The 20,967-nt window shown below is 34.6% G+C and overlaps 1 protein-coding gene across 2 annotated transcripts in view; it reads right to left on the bottom strand.

The window, feature by feature from the left end:
• Positions 1–20,967, bottom strand: part of LOC145265583 (meiosis inhibitor protein 1-like) — a 768,286-nt gene that overhangs the window by 548,758 nt on the left and 198,561 nt on the right. For both annotated transcript variants that reach the window (XM_080121585.1, XM_080121586.1), the window contains exons 8-9: positions 4,588–4,633; positions 241–311 (exon numbers count right to left, since the gene is read on the bottom strand). In XM_080121585.1, the coding sequence (XP_079977711.1) occupies positions 241–311; positions 4,588–4,633 (117 nt within the window). The remainder of the gene's footprint in view (positions 1–240; positions 312–4,587; positions 4,634–20,967) is intronic.

Raw genomic sequence — 20,967 nt, 5'->3', positions numbered from 1 at the left:
AGGACTATTGTCTTTGTTATTGTTATTCTATTATTATTATTATTATTATTTAAAACATTTTGTGTCCTGCTCTTTCGCGTGAGGACTAATGTATAAATATCCATAATGTAATTATCCACTCATGTCTTATAGTTCATGCCTCTCACAATGTAAAAAGAAAACTATATACATTTGTTAGGAGTGTTATGATGTATGGTTCTTTGGACTTGTACTCTTAAGGAAGAGGATATGAAGACTTACCATAGACAGAATGGAAATGCGTGAAGAACTGTTCTGCTTCAGAGAGCAATGATATGGAACGAAATATGAGTCTGCAAAGAAATATGAAGCAATGAGCATGAAACAACATTGAGAAATTGAAAACTTCATTGATTTGAAAATAAAATTTTCAATGGTGCAATTTATATATCTATAAAAGTGAACGTGTCTGTGTGTCTGTCTGTATACATTTCTCTACGCAATAACTGTCAATTTCCAGTCTACAGACTTGCAATTTGATATACAGGGTACTGAGATTTGGGAAAATCTTTGTAATCGGTTTTCGGCCAGAAATTTGGCTGCTAAGGGGTCAAAGTGCAACGATTTGACCGTTGCGAAATCTACCCACCTCCTCCGACAATTTTGGGTCTAAACACTTGAAATTTTAAATATAGGTTCTTTGGACATGGATCGAACTTAATAACTTGATTTGAGACTAAAACAATAAATGTTAAGGGGTCATATTAGGGGTCAAAGTTGACAAAAATTTGACCTCTGCGGTCTACCAAATCACTCAGACAATTTCTGGTCTAAACATTTGAAATTTTACATAAAAAGTATTCAGAGATAGAGCAAGCTCTTTAATCAGTTTGGGTCGAAAATTTGAGTTACTAATATATAAATGTATGTATGTTTGCATGTCTGCCTAAAACTTTCGACAGAGGCGACAGATTTTCACAAGATCAGTATCGTTTTGAAGCTCGACCCTTCAGACGACAAATACCGAAAAATTGGCTAAAAACATTAATTTCTTCACCCTCAACTGGACATTTTTCAACAGGGAGGGGTCACTTTTTTCACTGATATTTTCGAAAGTCATCACCTCTTTTCGATTGTCTAGCCTTAATTTAAACCTACATCACTTTCGGTTTGGCAATAGTCCTAACAGCAAAGACGTCAGGTTTTTTCCCGTTCTTTTCCTTCTTCGCGGTACGGGTTCGAGTCTGCTTCCCTACTACCACTTTTTTTTTTTTTTGTTGCTCAACACACACCTCCAAACACCCAGGCAACGCCGTGCTGAAATGCTAGTTATCTCTATAATAGTATGCTATCTCCACTTCTTTATGTAATATATGATAAATCTCAATCGTCGGTTTGTGTGGATGTATGTATGTATATATGTTTATATGTCTGCCAAAAACTTTTGACAGATGCGACGGATCCTGACAAAATCGGTATCATTTTGAAGCCTGACATCTCAGACGACAAATATCGAAAAATTGACCAAAAAGATTTATTATTTCACCCTCAACTGGGAAGTTTTCTATAAGGAGGGGTAGTTTTTGCGTCGACATTTTGGCAAAGTCATCGTCCAGGTTGGATTGACTATGCTTAATTTCAACGCTCAGGACTTCCATTCGCACGACGGAGACGTCAGCTAAGATGTTTATTTATTTACTTTTTTTTTTCTTTTTTTAAACCTTTTCCGTCTTTCGCCTGACGGATTCGAGTCTGCCTGACAAAAATTAAGAAACCGATTTATTGCATAATATTTCTCTTACAAGTTCATCATTAGGAGAGATGCCACTCATCATCATCATCAAATGTTTTAAACAAAGCATATGATCCAGCTCAACCAATCATTAAACTATATCTTTGAATAATGTTGATGAGTTGTTAAAAAAAAAATAATCAAATGGTACATCTCAGCCCCCACCCCAACCCCACCGCTATTCTTCCATTTATTACGTTTTAACAATTCTTTTTATTTCTAATTTCTTTTTTTTTGTTGTTGTTGAATTATTTTGGAATGAAAATTTTATTTCGAAAGTCTGCATTTTCAATTTAAATTCTTCATCATCATCAGCAGCAACAGCAAATTTTTCTGAGTAATGGAGGTTGTTCAACAAAAATAAAATGACTAATCTCTACAATTATAAAAATGCAACTTTGCGTGTGTGCATTCTTTATAGACTCTGAAATGGCTGAACAGATTTTCTTTAAAATTTACAGAACTTTAGTGTATAAGACTGAGAGTGATCTTAGTTAAGTTTTGTCTCAGAATACCCATGATAATTACTGACAATCGATAATTGTTATTTTAATTTATCTATCATCGCTGAAGCCATTTTTTCCATGTCGTCGCACAACGGGCCATGAACATTCTACCGTAGATAAGTTGATAGCGTTTTTTTTTTGTTTTTTTTTTTTGTCATGACGTGGTCTGTAGGTTCAAACTCCGCACATAAATTTCTTAATTTTTTTTTTTCATTAACTGCAAAGACTTTTATAAGACTTGGAAATTTAAATAATCTATTTTTTTGCATGAAATGTTCTGTAGGTTCAAACCCCCGCATGTAAATTTCTTAATGTTTTTTTCTTGTTAACCGGAAAGAAGTTTATATAAAATAATTTTATAAAAGAAACAGTAGGTTCTCTGGAGTGAAATGTAGAACAATACATTTTGTAATATGTGCATGTATTTGAAGGCGATTTGCAACAATCATCTATAATACAAATCTCAAATGTCTGTTAGTGTGTATGTTTGTATGTTTCACTAAAACTTTTGACACATGTGACTAACACTGACAAAAATGGTTTCATTTGAAAGGTCAGTCTCTCTGATGACAAATATCCAGAAATTGGCCAAAAGCATTAATTCTATGACAGTCAACTGGGCCATTTTTTACAAGTAGGGGTCAGTTTTTTCGTCAACATTTTTGGAAAGTCATTATATGCCTTGTAATGACTAAGTTTAATTTGAATGGTGGTGACGTCATATGTCGCAGTGGGTGCGGCGACTAAACTGTTAGCTTTTTTTTCACTTCCTTTTCCTCTTAGCGTTACAGGTTCAAGCCTGTCTGTCTGCCTACTACATGTTTTTTTTTTTTTGCATTCGCACAGGTATTCGCTGTTAATTTCATTTCTTTTAGGGGGTTTGGAAACATATTTTAGGACTCCGTTGACCAATATCCTTACCATAAAACTACACCCGGACAATGCTGGGTACTCCCGCTAGTATATTATATTTGAAAATGAGGCTACATCAAAGGGAAGTCATTCATATTCTTGTTCAGGGTTGCACGATTGGCCTTTTTGTAGCAGTTGGCCTTCAAAAATTGTACTTGGCCTTTTTTGAAGTGTAGCATATGGACTAATATATATATATATATATATATATATATATATATATATATATATATGTTTATGGGAAAATATGCTTATTCAATTATGTTTAACACTTTATTTATACCAATCCTTTAATTAATGAAGCTCAATGTAACTACAGAGCATCTATAATATAAATCTCACCTGTCTGTTTAAATGTATGTATGTATGTATGCATGTATGTTTGTATGTCTTCCTAAAGCTTTTGACACAGGCAACGGATTTTCACGAGATTAGTATCGTATTGAAGTTCAACTCTTCAGATGACAAATATTGAAAAATTGGCTAAAAACATTAATTCCTTCACCCTCACCTGGGCAATTTTCTACAAAGAGGGGCCGCTTTTTTCGTCTATATTTTCGAAAGTCATCCCCTCTTTTTCATTGACTAGCCTTAATTTAAATCTTCGCTACTCCCGGTTTGGCGATGGATGCATCATGTCTTGTTTTTTTTTCACATTCTTTTCCTCCTTCGCAGTACGTGTTCAAGCCTGCCTACTTACTACCACTTTTTTTTTTTTGCTCAACACACACCTCCAAACACTCGGGCGCAACGTCGGGCACCCAGGCTAGTATACAAATAAATGACAAAATGTCCATTTTCCAAATTCCAAGATGGTGTCCATCTTACCATTTGTTTCTTTCAGCATGTTAAAATGTTCAATTTTTGACAGCACCATTCATATAATTATTATGTCAATTTTTTAATCATTTCTGCTGACTCATAAGATTATATATCTCTATATATATATCATATATATATATATATCATATATATATATATATATTATATATATATATAAATAAATAAGATGATACATCTAAAAGTAAGAATAGGTTTAAGGCTCCCAAAATTCATATGAGAATTGTCTACAAGAACCCATGGTGTAACAAATAAAGTGCTACATAAAATTCAGTCCTACTTTTTATATACTTTTTTTGCCGGTCAAAAGGTTTAATCCTCAACGCAAGGCGTTACTAACAATACAATAGTGAAATACTTCTACCTGTCATGGCTGATAGAACGAGAACATACTACCCTCATGGATTAAATAAATAGCTCTGTCCAAAAAATTGAGAAATATTCCTGAGTTTGCCAAAATACACCTGAAGAAGGTCAGCGGTTATATTGACCAAAAAACAACACTCAAGATGAGAACAGTAGTTCAAATGATACAAATTATCCTCATTTTATTCAGAAACATAAAAGAGAAAGACGTACCTGATTTTAGGAACATTTCTGGTGCAAAGGGCCTCGAAAAGGAACTCTGAAAGAAAAGAACGTTCAAATGAATATACAGAGATTTTGTTTGTATTCAAAATAATGAAAACTTTTTAAGTCGCTAAAAATTGTAAAATTTGATTTTCTTAAAAGAAAAAAAAAAAATTACTTGATCAATTTTTTTGTGATTTTTGGAATATAATGTTTGCATGCCGTGACAAGTAAGTACATCATAAAGGTTTTTTTCTTTATTTTTGCTTTCCTAAATAAGTGCAAATCAAAATAAGCACTGAAATTTGAAAGGCTTTCTACTTTAATAATTGCTAATCTTTAGAATTCCCTCCCTGAGTATATCAACGTGCAGAAGTTTAAATGTAATGTGAACAAACATAATGCCGCACAACTCACCACTTCGAATGCCCTGCAGGTAAGACCTTTAATTCACAATGGCAACGCGCCTTGTTTGAGGTGAGGTAAAAGAAATAAATTTTTAATAATTATTAAAAATATATGACCTTCTGTTCCTATTTACTTGCCTCCCCACGAGGGCAGAGTTAGACACGAGGTCGGTTTTTAATGTGGGGAAAATCCAGCTCCCCAAAAAGAGGCATTCTCAATAGGAACAAAAATAAAAAATTTCCTCAGTCATAAAGGGTTTGCCTCCACTGACCGAGGACAGAAAAGGTAAGGTGTAGCATCAGAACAGATACTACACTGTGATTGACATGATAAAAATAAACTAAGCAATAATTCTGATGAAACACGGGAGATGTAGAAATTATTCATTCATAATATGGGTCTCTCAGAAAAACACAAGTGTAATTAATGTATTTTTTCAGAAGAAAACAAAAAAGAAAACTATTAAAAACCTACAAATATATATAAAATTCATTTCCAAGAAAGTACAGAAATAGTCAAAATACAATATTTGGTTACATGTCCTTAAAACTGCTATAAGACCCGGGAGCAGGTGATCAGTTTCATATATAGTTTCAGTTAAATATACAGGGTGTCCATAAAGTCCGTGTGCGCCTTAAAATATTTATAATTTTATTTGTGATTGCAATAGAAATAACATGTAAAAAGGATTTGATTCTGGGACAATTCATTTTAAAATTGCACACTGACTTTATGGACACCCTGTGTATGTGAATTTGATCACAGACGAGGAGGTGCGAGCATGTCTCTGCTCTATCGTTATTTCCATGGCAACTACTGAACTTCAATTTATGGTCCCCCCTTGCCAAACTTTGACACACAAAAAAAAAAAAAAAAAAAAAAAAAAAAACCACTCGTCTAGTTACAACAACTATCAACTATTTCCCCCACACTCTCTAACTGTGCCTAAATCTAAATGCAAATTCCATAAGCAAAGATTCTTTCCTAGAACTATCTGCCTGTGGAACTGTTCTGCTGGCCTGCTTTCCAGCTGACTACAATATTGTACTCTTCAAGTCAAATGTACACAAGTTCTTGCTCAGCCATAACCCTAAATAATCCATTTTTACGCTATTTCCATCATTAATTATTACTATGTTGTAGTCCTGGTGACCACCATATACACATTAACCCTTATTATCAAGTGGTTTTGGGGCTTTGATAAGTGGTGACTGGTTAGTAAAACAAAACAAAAAACAAACAACAAAAAACAAAAGAAACTATGCGATCTTAATAAAAAAAGGACACATTTTACTAAAAAAAAAAAAAAAAAAAAAATACATAGGGTGGAACGATAAAAGTGTTGTCCTAAAGAAAACAACACTACAGCTTTATTTTTTAATTTTTATTGAAAAAAAAATCAATTCAGTAACTTGATTATGTAATAGAGCTAACATCTATTCTATGTAGTTGCCTTCAGCCTCAATCACCGCCTCGATATGGGTCTGGAAGTGGGAGCATACCTTTTCCACAAGTACCAGTGGGAGCTGGCTTCGGTGTTGTGGGAAGTCATGTTGGTGATGTTCTTGACATACGACCAAACAAAGTAGTTCAGCAGGTTCAAGTCGGGGGAGGAGGCGGACAGTGAGAGATGAGTACAAAGTCGTAGCACTTCTTTTGAAGTCAAGCCTGGGTCTCTTTCAATTTGAGGGCCGACGCCAAGTCCTGCTGCTATGCCCAGGGTCTGTCAGCGGCCAGCTGATTGCACCAGGGGATCACCAGCACATCCGGATACACTTTGGTGTTGACTTTCAAGCTAACTTGGAAGATGTGAGGCGGCATGATGTGGCTCTCACTTGAAACTACGCCAAAGATCATCACTGTTGCTGGAAACTCCTATTGCTCTTGGGATTTGTACACAACTGGCCAACTAGTAGATGGTCTGCAACAAAAAAAGAAAACTGGTTTTCATCAAACGGAAATGGAATCATGTCTTTTCCATGGCAAAATTTTGTCATTCTATCCTGTACAACATCTGGGCAGGAGCTTCTAGGAAGACCTTTTCCTGCCTTGACAGAGTTCAAAATAGACTTCGTATCCTAGCAGGGAATGCTCTTTTCTCTTCTCTGCAACCGCTTTCTCACAGAAGAAACGTTGCGAACCTGTCATGGCAGGTGCTCGTCTGAGCTTCAATCTATGGTCCCCCTCGCCAAACATTCATGAGAAACACTTGTCTAGCTGAAAACACTATCAATAATTTCCTCCACTCTTTATCTGTGCCTAAACCTAAACGTAGATTCCATGAACAAAGCTTCTTTCTTAGAACTGCACACCTGTGGAACACCCTTCCGTCTTCCTGCTTTCCAGCTGACTACAACGTGGTTGTCTTCAAGTCAAACATAAACAAGTTCTTGATGAGCCGTTCTCTTTAAGTAATCCAATTTACCAAATTTCCACTACTAACGCTTACTACGATATTGCCCCATTGACTAATGTACACTTTTTAATTCCTATCCTCGAGTGGCCTCTGGGCCTTGATAAGTGGTGAAAGAAAAAAAAAATAGATTAATAGAATATTCTAATAGACACCGTCAGGCAATGTGGTATAAAATATATATTCATAATCAAAAAAAAAAAAAAAGAAAAGTAAAAACAATCTTTGTAATAAAAAGATAACATGAATGTGTTTACTGCAAAGAGAGCAGTGAGTGTGAGAGGCTGGTCGGCATCAGAAATGTTCTATATAAATAAATTTGACACAGAGTTCCTGTTTTGAATGGGAACCTATTGAGCGGGGCCAAACACAGGCATAAGCTGCAGGAAGGAAATCAGCCGAGTTGATCAGTATGGATATAAACACTCATCGTTTTCCAGATGTTATCTTGGCAGGAGAAAAATATATGCTAGCGTGCAGTGGGGTTTGTACATGTCTGGACTCAAACAAAAAAAGGTGTAAGAAATATTTGAGCTGGTTTTCAGCCAGGTAGACGCATAGTGTTCTCCTCCTCTTCATCTGGTTTCAGCTTTCACAGAGTCGGGTTCACATCCTTTTCTGCTCTGCTCTCTTCACCTCCAAATGCTTTATTTAATTCTATGTTGTACCAAGTTGTATTGAGTTTTCCCCAAACTGTCTTCCGTCATCATGTGTTGTCTTTGGACATTTCAGAGTTCGCAGTCTATGATTTGCATTCATTCTTGAGAGATAATAGATACCCCTGTTTAATTGTGAAGCAAGGGTTGAACAATCTCTATATACAGTTCTGCTGAATTGGTACCGTTTGTTCTAGTGGCATATATATATATAGACTTGTTTGTAATATACCGAATTTTACTGAGTTTGTATAATTCAGTAAATTTTCGTATACCAATGAATTTTAAGCCAAATAGAGATGACTTAAATTGTAAGCTACAAAATTATCATATTTCATAATTGAGCATTAATATACTGTATTAACAAAACGAAGACTTCAAAAAAAGAATTGATAGCAACAAAAAGTTTATTTCATTGTTAGTTACAATTGTTTCAAGACTAATTGGACAAATTCAAACATGGCGTTCAAAAATTTTCACATATACAGCCTTTCTTCAAACTTATTGAATAAAAAACACTTTAACAATAGAAGATTATGTAAAGACATTTCCCTTAAAGGAAATAAAGCATGCGAAAACATTTATCCCGGATACATCTTTGTCAGGAGCTTATTTAAATTTAGTACATATCTCCTAATTTTCGTATCACCATTTTAAAACCCGTCATAAGTTACCACAAAACACCTGTAGCCATTTAATATCTTTTAATAATACTATTCGTTGATTTCTTAAATTAGATTTCTATATTTCTTTATTTCACAAAATTTATTTTTGAAAAAAATTTGTTTATAATTTGATTTTTATATTTATAATATGGGCAAATCAACTAAGCTAAATTGTTACGATTATGTTAGTTTTGTATTCGACCTACGCTTGCTTCTTTGTTTACAAAAATATCGGCTATCTTATTTCTTAGATTTAAGACCAGTTTAGGTTTATATTTTATTAAATAGTGAAATAAAGCACAAACATTACCTTATACTCATTTAATCCTCATTCAAGGTTAGGGTTAGGGATCCCATTCTATTTTTTATTCCATTATTCTCTTTCATTCTCATCTATTATCATTATTAATTTTTAAAAATTAGTTGAAATTATGGGAAACCAAGAATGCCGTAGGTACTTATAACAGTTAAAGGGAGACAACCAGGGTCGTTTGATGTTTCTAGTTTGGTAAACCCTAAAATGCGTCTATGATTTATTAATTAATTAAACAGATACGGAAAAGGCTAAGCTAGCTTATTCAACAAATTAAGATTTTAAAGTATATTTTTAATCTTGAAGCTGATTTTATACACATGGGTTTAACCTACGTCTGCCATCCATCCATAATCTGCTGGGGTTATTTATGGCTCCAGAACCAAAATTACAATTCGTGAATTGTGTTCTTGGATACTTAAATAAAATATGTATCCCATTAATAATTATTCTGATAATAAAACCAGACTATAGCTCCAAGTGTGTTTTACTCCGATAAAGTGGTGTTTACCCTTGCATCTTTGGATAAAATCATTTAGAGCAAGAGTAATTTTAACAAGTAGGGATTTTTCAAGTTTTACTTGTCAGAAATTTCCAATTCACTAATTGCTAATTTAAAATAAAATTTTTTTTTTTTAAATAATTGCTAGTTTATTGTTAAGTTATTTTATAGATCTGGAAACGGTACCGCTTATTTCACCATCAATACGACTAATGGTCAATAATTTTAACACTTTCTCAGCAGCATCAGACCGGGTCGAAACTGAAACCGTCTGAAAGGGTAATGTCTTGGTCAAATAATATGTGAAAATTAGAAAAAATGGTCAATTATTTCCTTTAGAAATAAAGGTTCGCAATGAGGGTGAGTAGCAAAAAATCGTTTAGTTAAACATGCATGCACGAAAAATGTTCTTTCTTGAATTAGTTTAAATAGAAAAAAAACAAAAACAAACTATGTTGCTTTGCTTTAGTGATTGTAGAATAGTGGTTATAGTCACAGCGTCATTGTCTTAAAGTTGCATGTTAGCGCCGGCATATCAGAAATTTTTATTTTTTTATTTTTAAAGTTTTAATATTTAAACAGAGTTATTTATACTATTTTTCATTCGTTTATTCTTTATTTTCCCTTTTTTTATTTTTCCATCACGTTTGCTGATTTTTTTGTTTTTCCAATTGTATTTAAGTTTTAACAGAGTTATTTATGCCATTTTTTTTCGTTCGCTACTTCTTTGTTTCTGTTTTTCTGATTTTTAAAAAAGTTTTAACATTTAAACAGGGTTATTTCCTTTAGCTCATTCTTTATCATTTTATTATCGTCCCCCCCCCTCCACACTCACTACACTTGGGCAACGCTAGGTACCACTGCTAGTCTATTATATAGGGTGTCCCAAAAGAAGCTGATGGTAAAAAAAAAAAAAAAAAAAAAAATTTCCAGATCATCTAGAGTCACCTTTCCAAGGTCATCATGAGTTGTTACACTACCAAGGAACAAATATTTATCATAGAGTCGTGTTTTCGGTTGAATGAGTTAATATCAGAAACTCAAAGAGAATTTCGACGAAACTTCAACACAAGAAATTCCTTTACTCCCAATGCAATAAAACCAGCCCTTAAAAACAATATAGAGGAGAAAATTAGGGTCATAAGCCCTGAAATATTATGTGATGTGCTGGACAATGCCCTGCAGAGAGCACAAGAGTGTGAAAATGAAAATGGTGGACATTTCAGTAACACCATTTTTCATAACTAAAATTAGACCTTGTGAAAAACATACCCTAAATTAAGTTGTGTAAATTAGAATAAGTAGACTATGAAATCTTACTATATCTCAAAATATCACGGAGAGGCTCATCTACCTACATATGAAAATTGGTAAGCATGACTTAAATATTGAGAAAGTTAATCAAATTTACAATCCGTCAGCTTCTTTTGGGACACCCTGTATAAATTTAAAACATCTGTTTATGTGTATGTATGTATGTCTCACTAAAACTTTCGACACATGCAACCAACTCTGACAAAATTGATATCATTTGAAGGTTCAGTCTCTTGACCGATTAATATCCAAAAATTGGCCAAAAACATTCATTTTTTCACTGTCGACTGCGCCGTTTTTTTACAAGGAGGGGTAAGTTTTTCCATCAACATTTTTGCAAGTCATTCAAGCCTTGCATGAACAACGTCACATAAAACAGATTATTTTAGCGCATGTGATGTCACAACTGTGGTGGGCGCATCGATAAGACTGCTTTTTTTTTTTAATTTCCTTTTCCTCTTGTGTATTACGGGTTCAAGCCTGCTTAATCTCCTAATTTTTTTTTTTTTTGGTGCTCGCTACTATTTTGAGTTGTTTTAATTGATTTTTTTTTTTAGGGCTTTGGTTGCTCAACCCCCTTACACACACCTCAACACACCCGAGCAACGCCGACCACCTAGGCTAGTAGTTTATAAGTTAAGCAAAAAAAAAAAAAAGTTAACAGAATGACTTACAGACAGAGTCTCTCATAAAGATACATAGACACATCCAATAATAACACTGAGCAGATAAGATAATATCAACTGATCTCTCAATTCATTTCCATGAATTTACTGCACTCCTCTTACAAACATATTCTACAATACTCTTCTTTGATGAATGTCAGTTGAAAGGAGATCTTCTCAGGAGACATTTTTACGAACGTGAATCTTCTTCAAGCTATCTTCAGTATTTCTATTACAAAACAGAAGCTCTCCTCCTCCTCCTCCCTCTCCCCTGAGGTTTTATCTTTCCTTCTTTCACAGTCTGGAGGTAAAGGTATTTTTTTATTTTTTGAAAGAAAAGAGTATATATATATATATATATATATATATATATGCATGTATAAACAGAAAATGAGGAAAGGTGTAAATGTCACCTGAGATCCTCTGCTGGCATTTGGTATGCCAAACTGATTTTCAGGATTAAGAAATGCCAGACCCTGCTACTTAGTGAAAAATGTTGGCAAAAAGTCAGATGAGCTACAATTTGCCAACAATTATTTACACGATCATAGTATCTCTGCACAAAAAAAATTTAATGGTTCATACATAGACAAGCAGGAAGACCCGACATTACCCAGGATTGAATTTTAGTTTTTTTTAATGTAAATTACTAAAAAAAAACAAAAAAACAAAAAAAACCTACTTCAAGGTCAAAAACTATCTAATTATCTGTCAGATAGGTTGATTGGTTTGTTTAACTAGCATATCGATTTGTTTGGGTGATTTAATGCTTTATATGAGGCGGCAGGGAGGGGGAGGTCTTCCATCCCCCTCCCCCGAAATTGATCTTCAAGTTTTAGTTGCTTTCTAGTTTTTATTGCCTTTGGATATTTAGATGCTTTCGAAGTTTATTATCACTAGGTATATTCGAGTAATGTTGATGTGTTCGATAGATTTTAACCCAGAAAACAGCATTTCCTCTCCCGAAGGTCAAAAACTGGTTAATGATAAGTATTCTGACCCAGAAAATAGTAATTCTTTCTCCTTTGTCAGAAACATCAAGGTCAAAAACTAGCTATTTTTAAGTAAAAATAATTTTCAGCTAAGTACTCTTTAAAACCTGACAAGCAGCAAAATCTCACCCCTACACAGTAGAGAACCCCAGATGCCAGAAAGCCTTCTACTACTTTGGAATTCCCTTCCAGGTTCCTGCTTCCCCGAATGTACTGTTATGCAAAAGTATAATATAAACAGACATCTTGCTGCTGAACTCCCCACATAGTATACTTGCAATTTATGTCCCAGATATTAGCCCCATACAACAAAGTGGCACTGTGCCTTGCTTGGGATGAAAATGTAATAAAAAATAAATAAATAAAACTTTTGACACATTTTTAGTGGAAATTGCTCCAGACAAGGCATAAAGCCACTTGATGTAAGGGGTTTAAAATAAAAATACTACTCCAAAGTCAAAAACTTGCCATCAGTAAGTGTTAGATGGACAGATTCTGATAGAGAAAACAGCAATTTTTCCCCCTTTGTCAGAAAAATCACTCATGGAATGTGAGGACTACAGGACAAAATAAGGGAAGTGAGAGTTACCTGGTTGCCAAAAGTAAACCTAAGGTCCACTTTCTATTTGCCTAAAATTAGGAACTGTATGTAATTTTGTACCAGCCCCTTACACCAGATTACCGTTTTATCCATGTTTATATAGCCTTTTTAATATTGGAAATTAATTTTTCGACAGTACGTTATGTATTAATCTTTTTATTATTAATGCTATTGTTTGTGCCGATAATATTACTAAACAAACAATTAGATGGGTTATATGTAAGCAAACAATAATACGAAATCTAATATATAAAAGGCTATATGTCTGTGCCTCCATATTTTCAAACTATCTCCTCCGAAACTAAAAGTCACAAAGCGACGCTAGGTGCCTCAAATGATTGGATTTTTTAGGGATCAATCTTTTATGGATCTTTAGCTGGTTAAAATAGTTTTTAAGGGGTCAAAAATGGGTCAAAATTGAAAAGAAATCGTTATAAATTTTGTACATTCCTTTATGTTTATTTTTAATTTTTAATCAGTTCATATGCACGTCATGTTGGTACATTGATAACGTCACCAGCTTTGAATGCTACAGTTTTGGTTTCGATTCTAGCTAATAGCACCCAAATACATTTTTTTTTGTTTTGACTTTTGAAATCATGATTCTATAATAATAATATATATGAACTCTGGACAAATTAAAATATACTTATGCTCGGGCAAATCCCCCCCCCCCCCCCGGATCTTTCTTCTAAGACACGGGTTTGTATACTGTAAGAGTCATTTTTTCACTTTTTGGTATTCTTTGCTTATACCTCTGCTCTATCGTTATTTTTATGACAGGCGCTAGACTGAGTTCCTATCTATGGTCCCCACCTATGGTCCCCCACCCCTGTAAAACATTTGCAACAAACACTTGTTTAGCTAAAATAACTGTCAACAATTTCTATTACTCTCCATCTGTGCCAAAAACAAAACGAAAATTATATTAGCAAAGTTTCTTTCTTAGAACTAGCCGTCTGTGGAATATGCTACCATGCAGCCGATTCCAGACTGACTATAGCATGGTCGTTTTTATAATACTCGACTAGTCTTTTGGCCTTGATAGGTGACTAGCCTGGGTATCCGGCGTTGCCCAGGTGTTTGGAAGCAAAAAAAAAAAAAGTGGTAGTACGCAGGCAAGCTCAAACCCGTATCACGAAGGAGGAAAAGAATTTGAAAAAAATGTGTGACGTTTTTGCCGTTGTATCCATCGCCAAATCAGGTGTGACGAAGGTTTAAATTAAGGTTAGTCAATCGAAAAGAGGGGGTGACTTTCAAAAATATCTGCAATAAAAGTGACCCCACATTGTAGAAAAGTGTCCAAAAAGTGAAAGAATTAATGTTTTTAGCTAATTTTTCGATATTTATCGTCCAAAGGGTCGAGCTTCAAAGTGATACTGATCTAGTGAAAATCCTTCACCCCTGTCGAAAGTTTTAGGAAGACATACAAACGTATATACATTTAAACAGACAGGTGAGATTTATATTATAGATGCCCCATAGTAAAAAAAAAAAACTAGTCTCGTAGATTAAATAATTGGTTTGAATTATTTGAATTATTCATTTTGAGGGTTATTTACACAAGATTTCAGCAGATCTAACCTCCAACCTTCTTCATCTATATCTTGTCAGACTCAAGAATCTTTCTGTCAAACTCGAGAATTTGCATGGAACCCTTTTTTTAATCTGTGAGGATAACATGCTCTTGTACAGTCCACCATGTCTAGTAATCTTTAAAAATTTGCAATTTTATTCTTTGGATTACTGTTCTCATCTTGAGCATTATATTCACAACATTTCAGCCAATGTAACTTCCGACCTCCTCCAGGTGTATCTTTTGAGATGGGGATTGATAATTTGTATTATTTGGATTATTCAGACTACTGTTCTCATCTTTAGTGCTATTTTTACAATGTTTTGGCTCATGTAACTTCCAGCCTTCTTCAGGTGTATCTTAGCGGTTACATTGAAGGAAATGATGGCTTTTACATTGGGCATATCATGATGATGTTAGAAATACTGACTGCAGTGACCAAAGTTATATCTGTGATTGATATGAAAAATTACATTTGAAGATTGTGAATAAAAAAAAAATTTACTTTTATTATGACTAGCGAGGGGTACCCAGCGTTGCCCGGGTGTTTGGGGGGAGCGGGGGGGGGGGGGTTAAAAAAAAAAAAAAAAAGTAAGTATGAAGATCGAACCCAAACCCTTGAGGAAAAGTTATAAATTAAAGTGTGAAAAAAAAACAAAAAAAAAAACATGCGATGTTAACCATTGCCCCACCGCGACATGCTAACGGAAACACGTTTGAATTTATTTAATTACTTGGATTTAGCAGGAGCCCGTTTTAATGAGTTAATGAGGTCAAGTTTGACTGCGGGATAGTATTCATTTACTGCTGAATGCTTTTTTTTCCCACTCCCAAGATGTTATAGGAAAAAGACTAACCCACATGCGGCGAGCGACAAATGTTGAATATTTATCTTCTCGAAATCGACTAAATTAAATAGACAGGCGAGCTTTGTTGTTAACTGTGAGATATTACGATTTCTATGTGATATAAAAAGTTTTAAAAAGTTATGAACCGACCGACCGCTTCTCTGAAAGAAGCCTTTTGTAGACACACAGAAAAAGCGAACACGCATACATACATACATACATTTTCACTTTTATATTTATTGATTAATGTTTGTGTAAAATTTCCAAAAAATTTCAGGAGTGGTTATTGAGAAAAATGCAAACAAATGAACGGACAAACGATTTGGGGACACTTTTACCCCTATAACGGTCCCTAGGTGGGCAACCAGAATTATCCCAGAAAACCCGTTCTGGTAAAAATTTACTTTCACCATGACTAATGTTTGTGCAAAAATTTTAAAATATCAAAGGCGTGGTTATTGAGAAAACGCGAATAAGTGAACAGATGAATGGGAGTGAATTTCTAGGCCCGATCCCTCCTTTGTCAGGGAACCAACAAACGAACAAACAATAAACCAGTGTAGTTTATTTTTTTTGTCAGAAAGTCAATTTTTAATGTAGGGAAACATTTATTGATTCAGAGTCCTTGAAACCCAATTGATTCTCATAAACTACATAGTCAGACTACAGTAAAACCCTGGGATATGGCATTAATCCATTCCAGGGTTGGGATCGTAAAGTGAAATCGCCATATGGTAGGACCAAAGCAAAATTTTATACAGTACATATTAAAAATTAGTAATAAAATACAGTACAGTATATATTACACATGTATAAAATTAAAAATTATAAATAACACCATAAGGCGGGCCAAATACTATACCCAGGGACCGTAAAACCAATGTATTCCACATCATAATCTAAAAAAAACTGTACCCCGGGGCTCTATTATACTTAGCTGTTTCAGTTTAAACATGCAAAGTCCTCCTCTACGAGTGAAAAATTTTTTTTCACTACGACTAATGTTTGTGTAAAACTTAATAAAAAATGGTTTGGAGAAAGTATGAATAAATGAACGGATGAACGATTGGTGGGCAATTTCACCGCTATAATGACCCCCTAGGGGTGCAACCAGAATTATCCCGGAAAATCCCTACTGGCAAAAATTTACTTTCACCATGACTAATGTTTGTGCAAAATTTCCAAATAATCCAAAGCTTGGTTATTGACAAAAGTGTGAATAAACACACAGAAGAAGGGGAGCTAATTACTAGATCCTAATCCACCCTTCGTTGGGGGACTAACAAAGGTAGTATAATATTTTAGGGTCTACGTTTATGTGGAACGTTCATAGAATAGAAATATTTTTAAGCATGGCAACAACATACACTAGATAAAGGATACAACTATGGAATTTCCACAGGTCCCGCTAGTATTACTATAAAATTTTGCAAGAAAGTTTCATATTTGAACACCTGGAAAGGAGTCAAAGTGATGATGTTGCTGACGGAGGTTGCCCTAATGATGGTACTGATAAATATTCTTGAGAATGGTAATGTCAGTTCTGATCATAAAAGCAGCAGCAGTAGAGACAGGTGGAATACAACGGAATCAGGTTTCAGGTGAAATCTTCTAGCAGAGCTAACCTGATATTTTTAGAAAACTATAAGGCGAGAAGAGAAAGAAGAAAATGGTATTAAGGTGCAAGCAAATATTTTCTGGGAAATGTTAGAAATTGGCAGAAGAAAGAAAAATCTTGAAGAATGCCCTTTGTAGAAATACCTTATTAAAATGCTTGTATTATTATTAGTATTAGTATTATTATTCTTACCTTTTATTAATAAAACATTTGTCAGTTATTTTATTGTATATTTTCTTTTTAATATAAGAGACCAAGCTGACACTGTAGGTGTATATTTATAATGGAAGGTATGCTCATATATTTGCATGTAAGTGTTGATTCCTAAACTAATTAACTGATCATTAGGAATTTTGGAATACAGGCACAATGGAAGATAATGTAGTTCAATTTAGTTTTATGCAAAGGGAGTAATAAGAGGGTGAAAACACTGTTAAAATTCAGATACCTCCAATTTCTGGAAAAATTTTAACAACAGGAATGAAATATCCTCTAATTTTCATCTAAATATTGTGTAATCTTTGCTTTGCGATAGATTTTCTGAACAGAGACTTTTACAGGGATATCCATTATTTCTCAAAACTGAAATTAGCTTTTTTAAAATGTGTGTGCATGTTTGTGTAATTAGACAACATTCATCTCTATATCTGTTAACTAAATTTGTCTGCAGACACTATCCTACAAACAATTACATCGCACGCGTGCCCGTAGACACACATTACACCGCACGCGTGCCCGTAGACACACATTACATCGCACGCGTGCCCGTAGACACAAATTACATCGCATCGTGCCCGTAGACACAAATTACATCGCACGCGTGCCCGTAGACACAAACTACATCGCACGCATGCCCATAGACACAAATTACATCGCACGCGTGCCCGTAGACACAAATTACATCGCACGCGTACCCGTAGATACAAATTACATCGCACGCGTGCCCGTAGACACAAATTACATCGCACGCGTGCCCGTAGACACAAATTACATTGCACACGTGCCCGTAGATACAAATTACATCGCATTGTGCCCGTAGACACAAATTACATTGCACACGTGCCCGAAGATACAAATTACATCGCATCGTGCCCGTAGACACAAATTACATTGCACACGTGCCCGTAGACACACATTACATCGCACGTGTGCCCGTAGACACAAATTACATCGCACGCATACCCGTAGACACAAATTACATCGCACGCGTGCCCGTAGATACAACTACATTACACATTTGCTGGAGATGCTATTCATTTGCACATAAATCTTTAGACACAATCCGACTACCCATTCGTCTACAGACACAATTAAACTGCATATTTGCTAACAGATGCAATTTGAATGCACATGCATTTATTTTTCTAAAGAGATATCATTTTAATCTTTATTTTTTTATCTTAAATTTTCAGAAGATGAAAAGTGATTATCAAACTCATTTTTCATTTATAATGAATTTATAAAACAAATTGATATTGAAATAATTGTAGAGATATTTTGCTATGAGTTTCTTTTAATTTAGCTAAACAAACACTAATATCTATCTATACATAGATGTGACCTTGTTTATGTGTGCTGAACGAGTGTCTGCCAAACTACTCTCTCAATTTCTGGTCTCCAGACTTAAAACTTGATATGTAAAGGATTTGAATGTATAAAACAAATTAGTTTTAGGTGTTTGCGAATAAAAATTGCTGCTAGGGTGACAAAATTGAAAAACTGTAACTTGGCAGGCATAAGTCAAACTAAAGTGCTCCTCTATGCATGTATAAATATACATTTTTATGTTAAACTGCATTAACTTTTTGAAGTTTTGAAATCTATCTTTCCTTAGGTCATATTGTAGAAAATGTTGCAATATTTTGGACTTTTAATGGGGTATGATCTCACACAGTCGGACGATTCTATTTATAAACGATGCTGCTAGGAACTGACGAATCAAATTAATTCACGTTCTGCTACCAACCAATCAGAAACCAGAATTGCTTCATAAATATTAAACCTTTTCTGTAGCAATTTCACATGTTTTTTTTTTCCGTCTTGACACAGTAAGAATATTTTGCTCCGTGAACTGTCTACTGCAAACAAGTCACCTCTCAAAACTTGTTTAGAACAACGAACCATCGGAAACTGTTCTGTCTACTGCAAACCAGTCACCTCTCAAGACTTCTTTAAAACAACGAACCATCTGAAACTTTTATGAAACTAAACATGGCTTACACTTCTAGAGAAAATACTGCTGGAAAGCTAAATGCTTAGTTTGATTCTAGCTGATGCAACAAAAGTCATATTTAAAAAAACTTTTGAAATCATTATATATTGAGTACAATATAATGATAGAGAATTGGTTCTCTACTAATCTATATCTATATATATATAAAAGCGAAAATGTATATATGTATGTGTGTTCGCTTTTTCTGTGCGTCAACAAAAGGCTTTTTTCAGAGAAGCGGTCGCTCGCTTCACAACTTTTTAAAACTTTTTATATCACATATAAATCATAATATCTCACAGTTAACGAAGCTCGCCTGTCTATTTAATTTGCTCGATTTCGGGAAGATAAATATTCAACATTTGTCGCTCGCCGCATGTGGGTTAGTCTTTTTCCTATAACATCTTGGGGGAGGGAAAAAAGTGTTCAGCAGTAAATGAATACTATCCCGTAGTCAAACTTGACCTCATTAACTCATTAAAACAGGCACCTGCTAAATCCAAGTAATTAAATAAATTCAAACGTGTTTCCGTTAATATGTCGCGGTTGGGCAATGGTTAACGTCGCACTTTTTTTTTTCACATTTTAATTTACAACTTTGCCTCAATGGTTCGGGTTCGATCCTCATACTTACTTTTTTTTTTAAATGCCCCCACCCCCGGAGTTTCCACACACACCTCCAAACACCCGGGCATCGCCGGGTACCCCTCGCTAGTCTATATATATAGAAGCGAAAATGTATGTATGTTTGTATGTTTGTGTGTCTGCTAAAAACTTTCGACAGACAACGAAAATTCACAAACTGGGTCTCATATGAAAGCCCCACGTTCCGGACGACAAATATCGAAAAATTGGCCCAAAGTGACCATCAGAAGTGCGTCAACTGATCGATTTTCTGCAGGGAAGAGGGGCCCAAAAAAGTGACATTTTAATGTTAAACATTACATATTTTTAAATCGATTTATAACTGCCCCAAAAAATACGGCCGCCAACTCTTCTACATAAAGTATACACGCGGCCGTTTATTTTGGGTCAACTTGTATTTAAAACCCGCTGAGTCATGTCACGTGATCTTGACGTCAGCAACCTTTAATGGCCGTCTTAATTTACAATTTAAAAATGTTATCGGTAAAAAAAAATTAATTAAAGCTAAACTATGAACTTCTACGCTATGGCAACGTTACCAAAGTTATTACCACATTCAAAATAGTTAGACTTGATAGTTAAACGAAAAATAATAAGCCAAACATGTGAAGTAAAAAAAAAAAAAAATATGCTTTCAAAAAATATTAACGAACGAAGTTTTTAAAAATAAAAACAGCCAGACGCCATTTTCCAGTCTTTAGAGTAAGGCAGACGAAGTGAGAGAGAGAGTGAGAGAGAGAGAGAGAGAGATGTCTAGACAGATTCGACAGGGGGGAGGGTCAACAATGCATGTGTCAGATGACGTCATGACGTCGTGACTTGATTTACTTTAAATAGTTGATAAACCGAACAAACTTTATATACGCCGCTTTAGCGTAAGTAGTTAAGGGTTGGTTAATTATCTAAACGTTTTGGGTTCGAATCGTGGTGTGAGATGTCTTTTTTTTTTTCCCCCGATTTT

The sequence above is a fragment of the Euprymna scolopes genome, chromosome 40, assembly GCF_053919585.1.
Source record: "Euprymna scolopes isolate OS-2025 chromosome 40, ASM5391958v1, whole genome shotgun sequence".
Taxonomy (NCBI): Eukaryota; Metazoa; Mollusca; class Cephalopoda; order Sepiida; family Sepiolidae; genus Euprymna; species Euprymna scolopes.
This window is presented reverse-complemented; position numbering and strand designations above follow the sequence as displayed.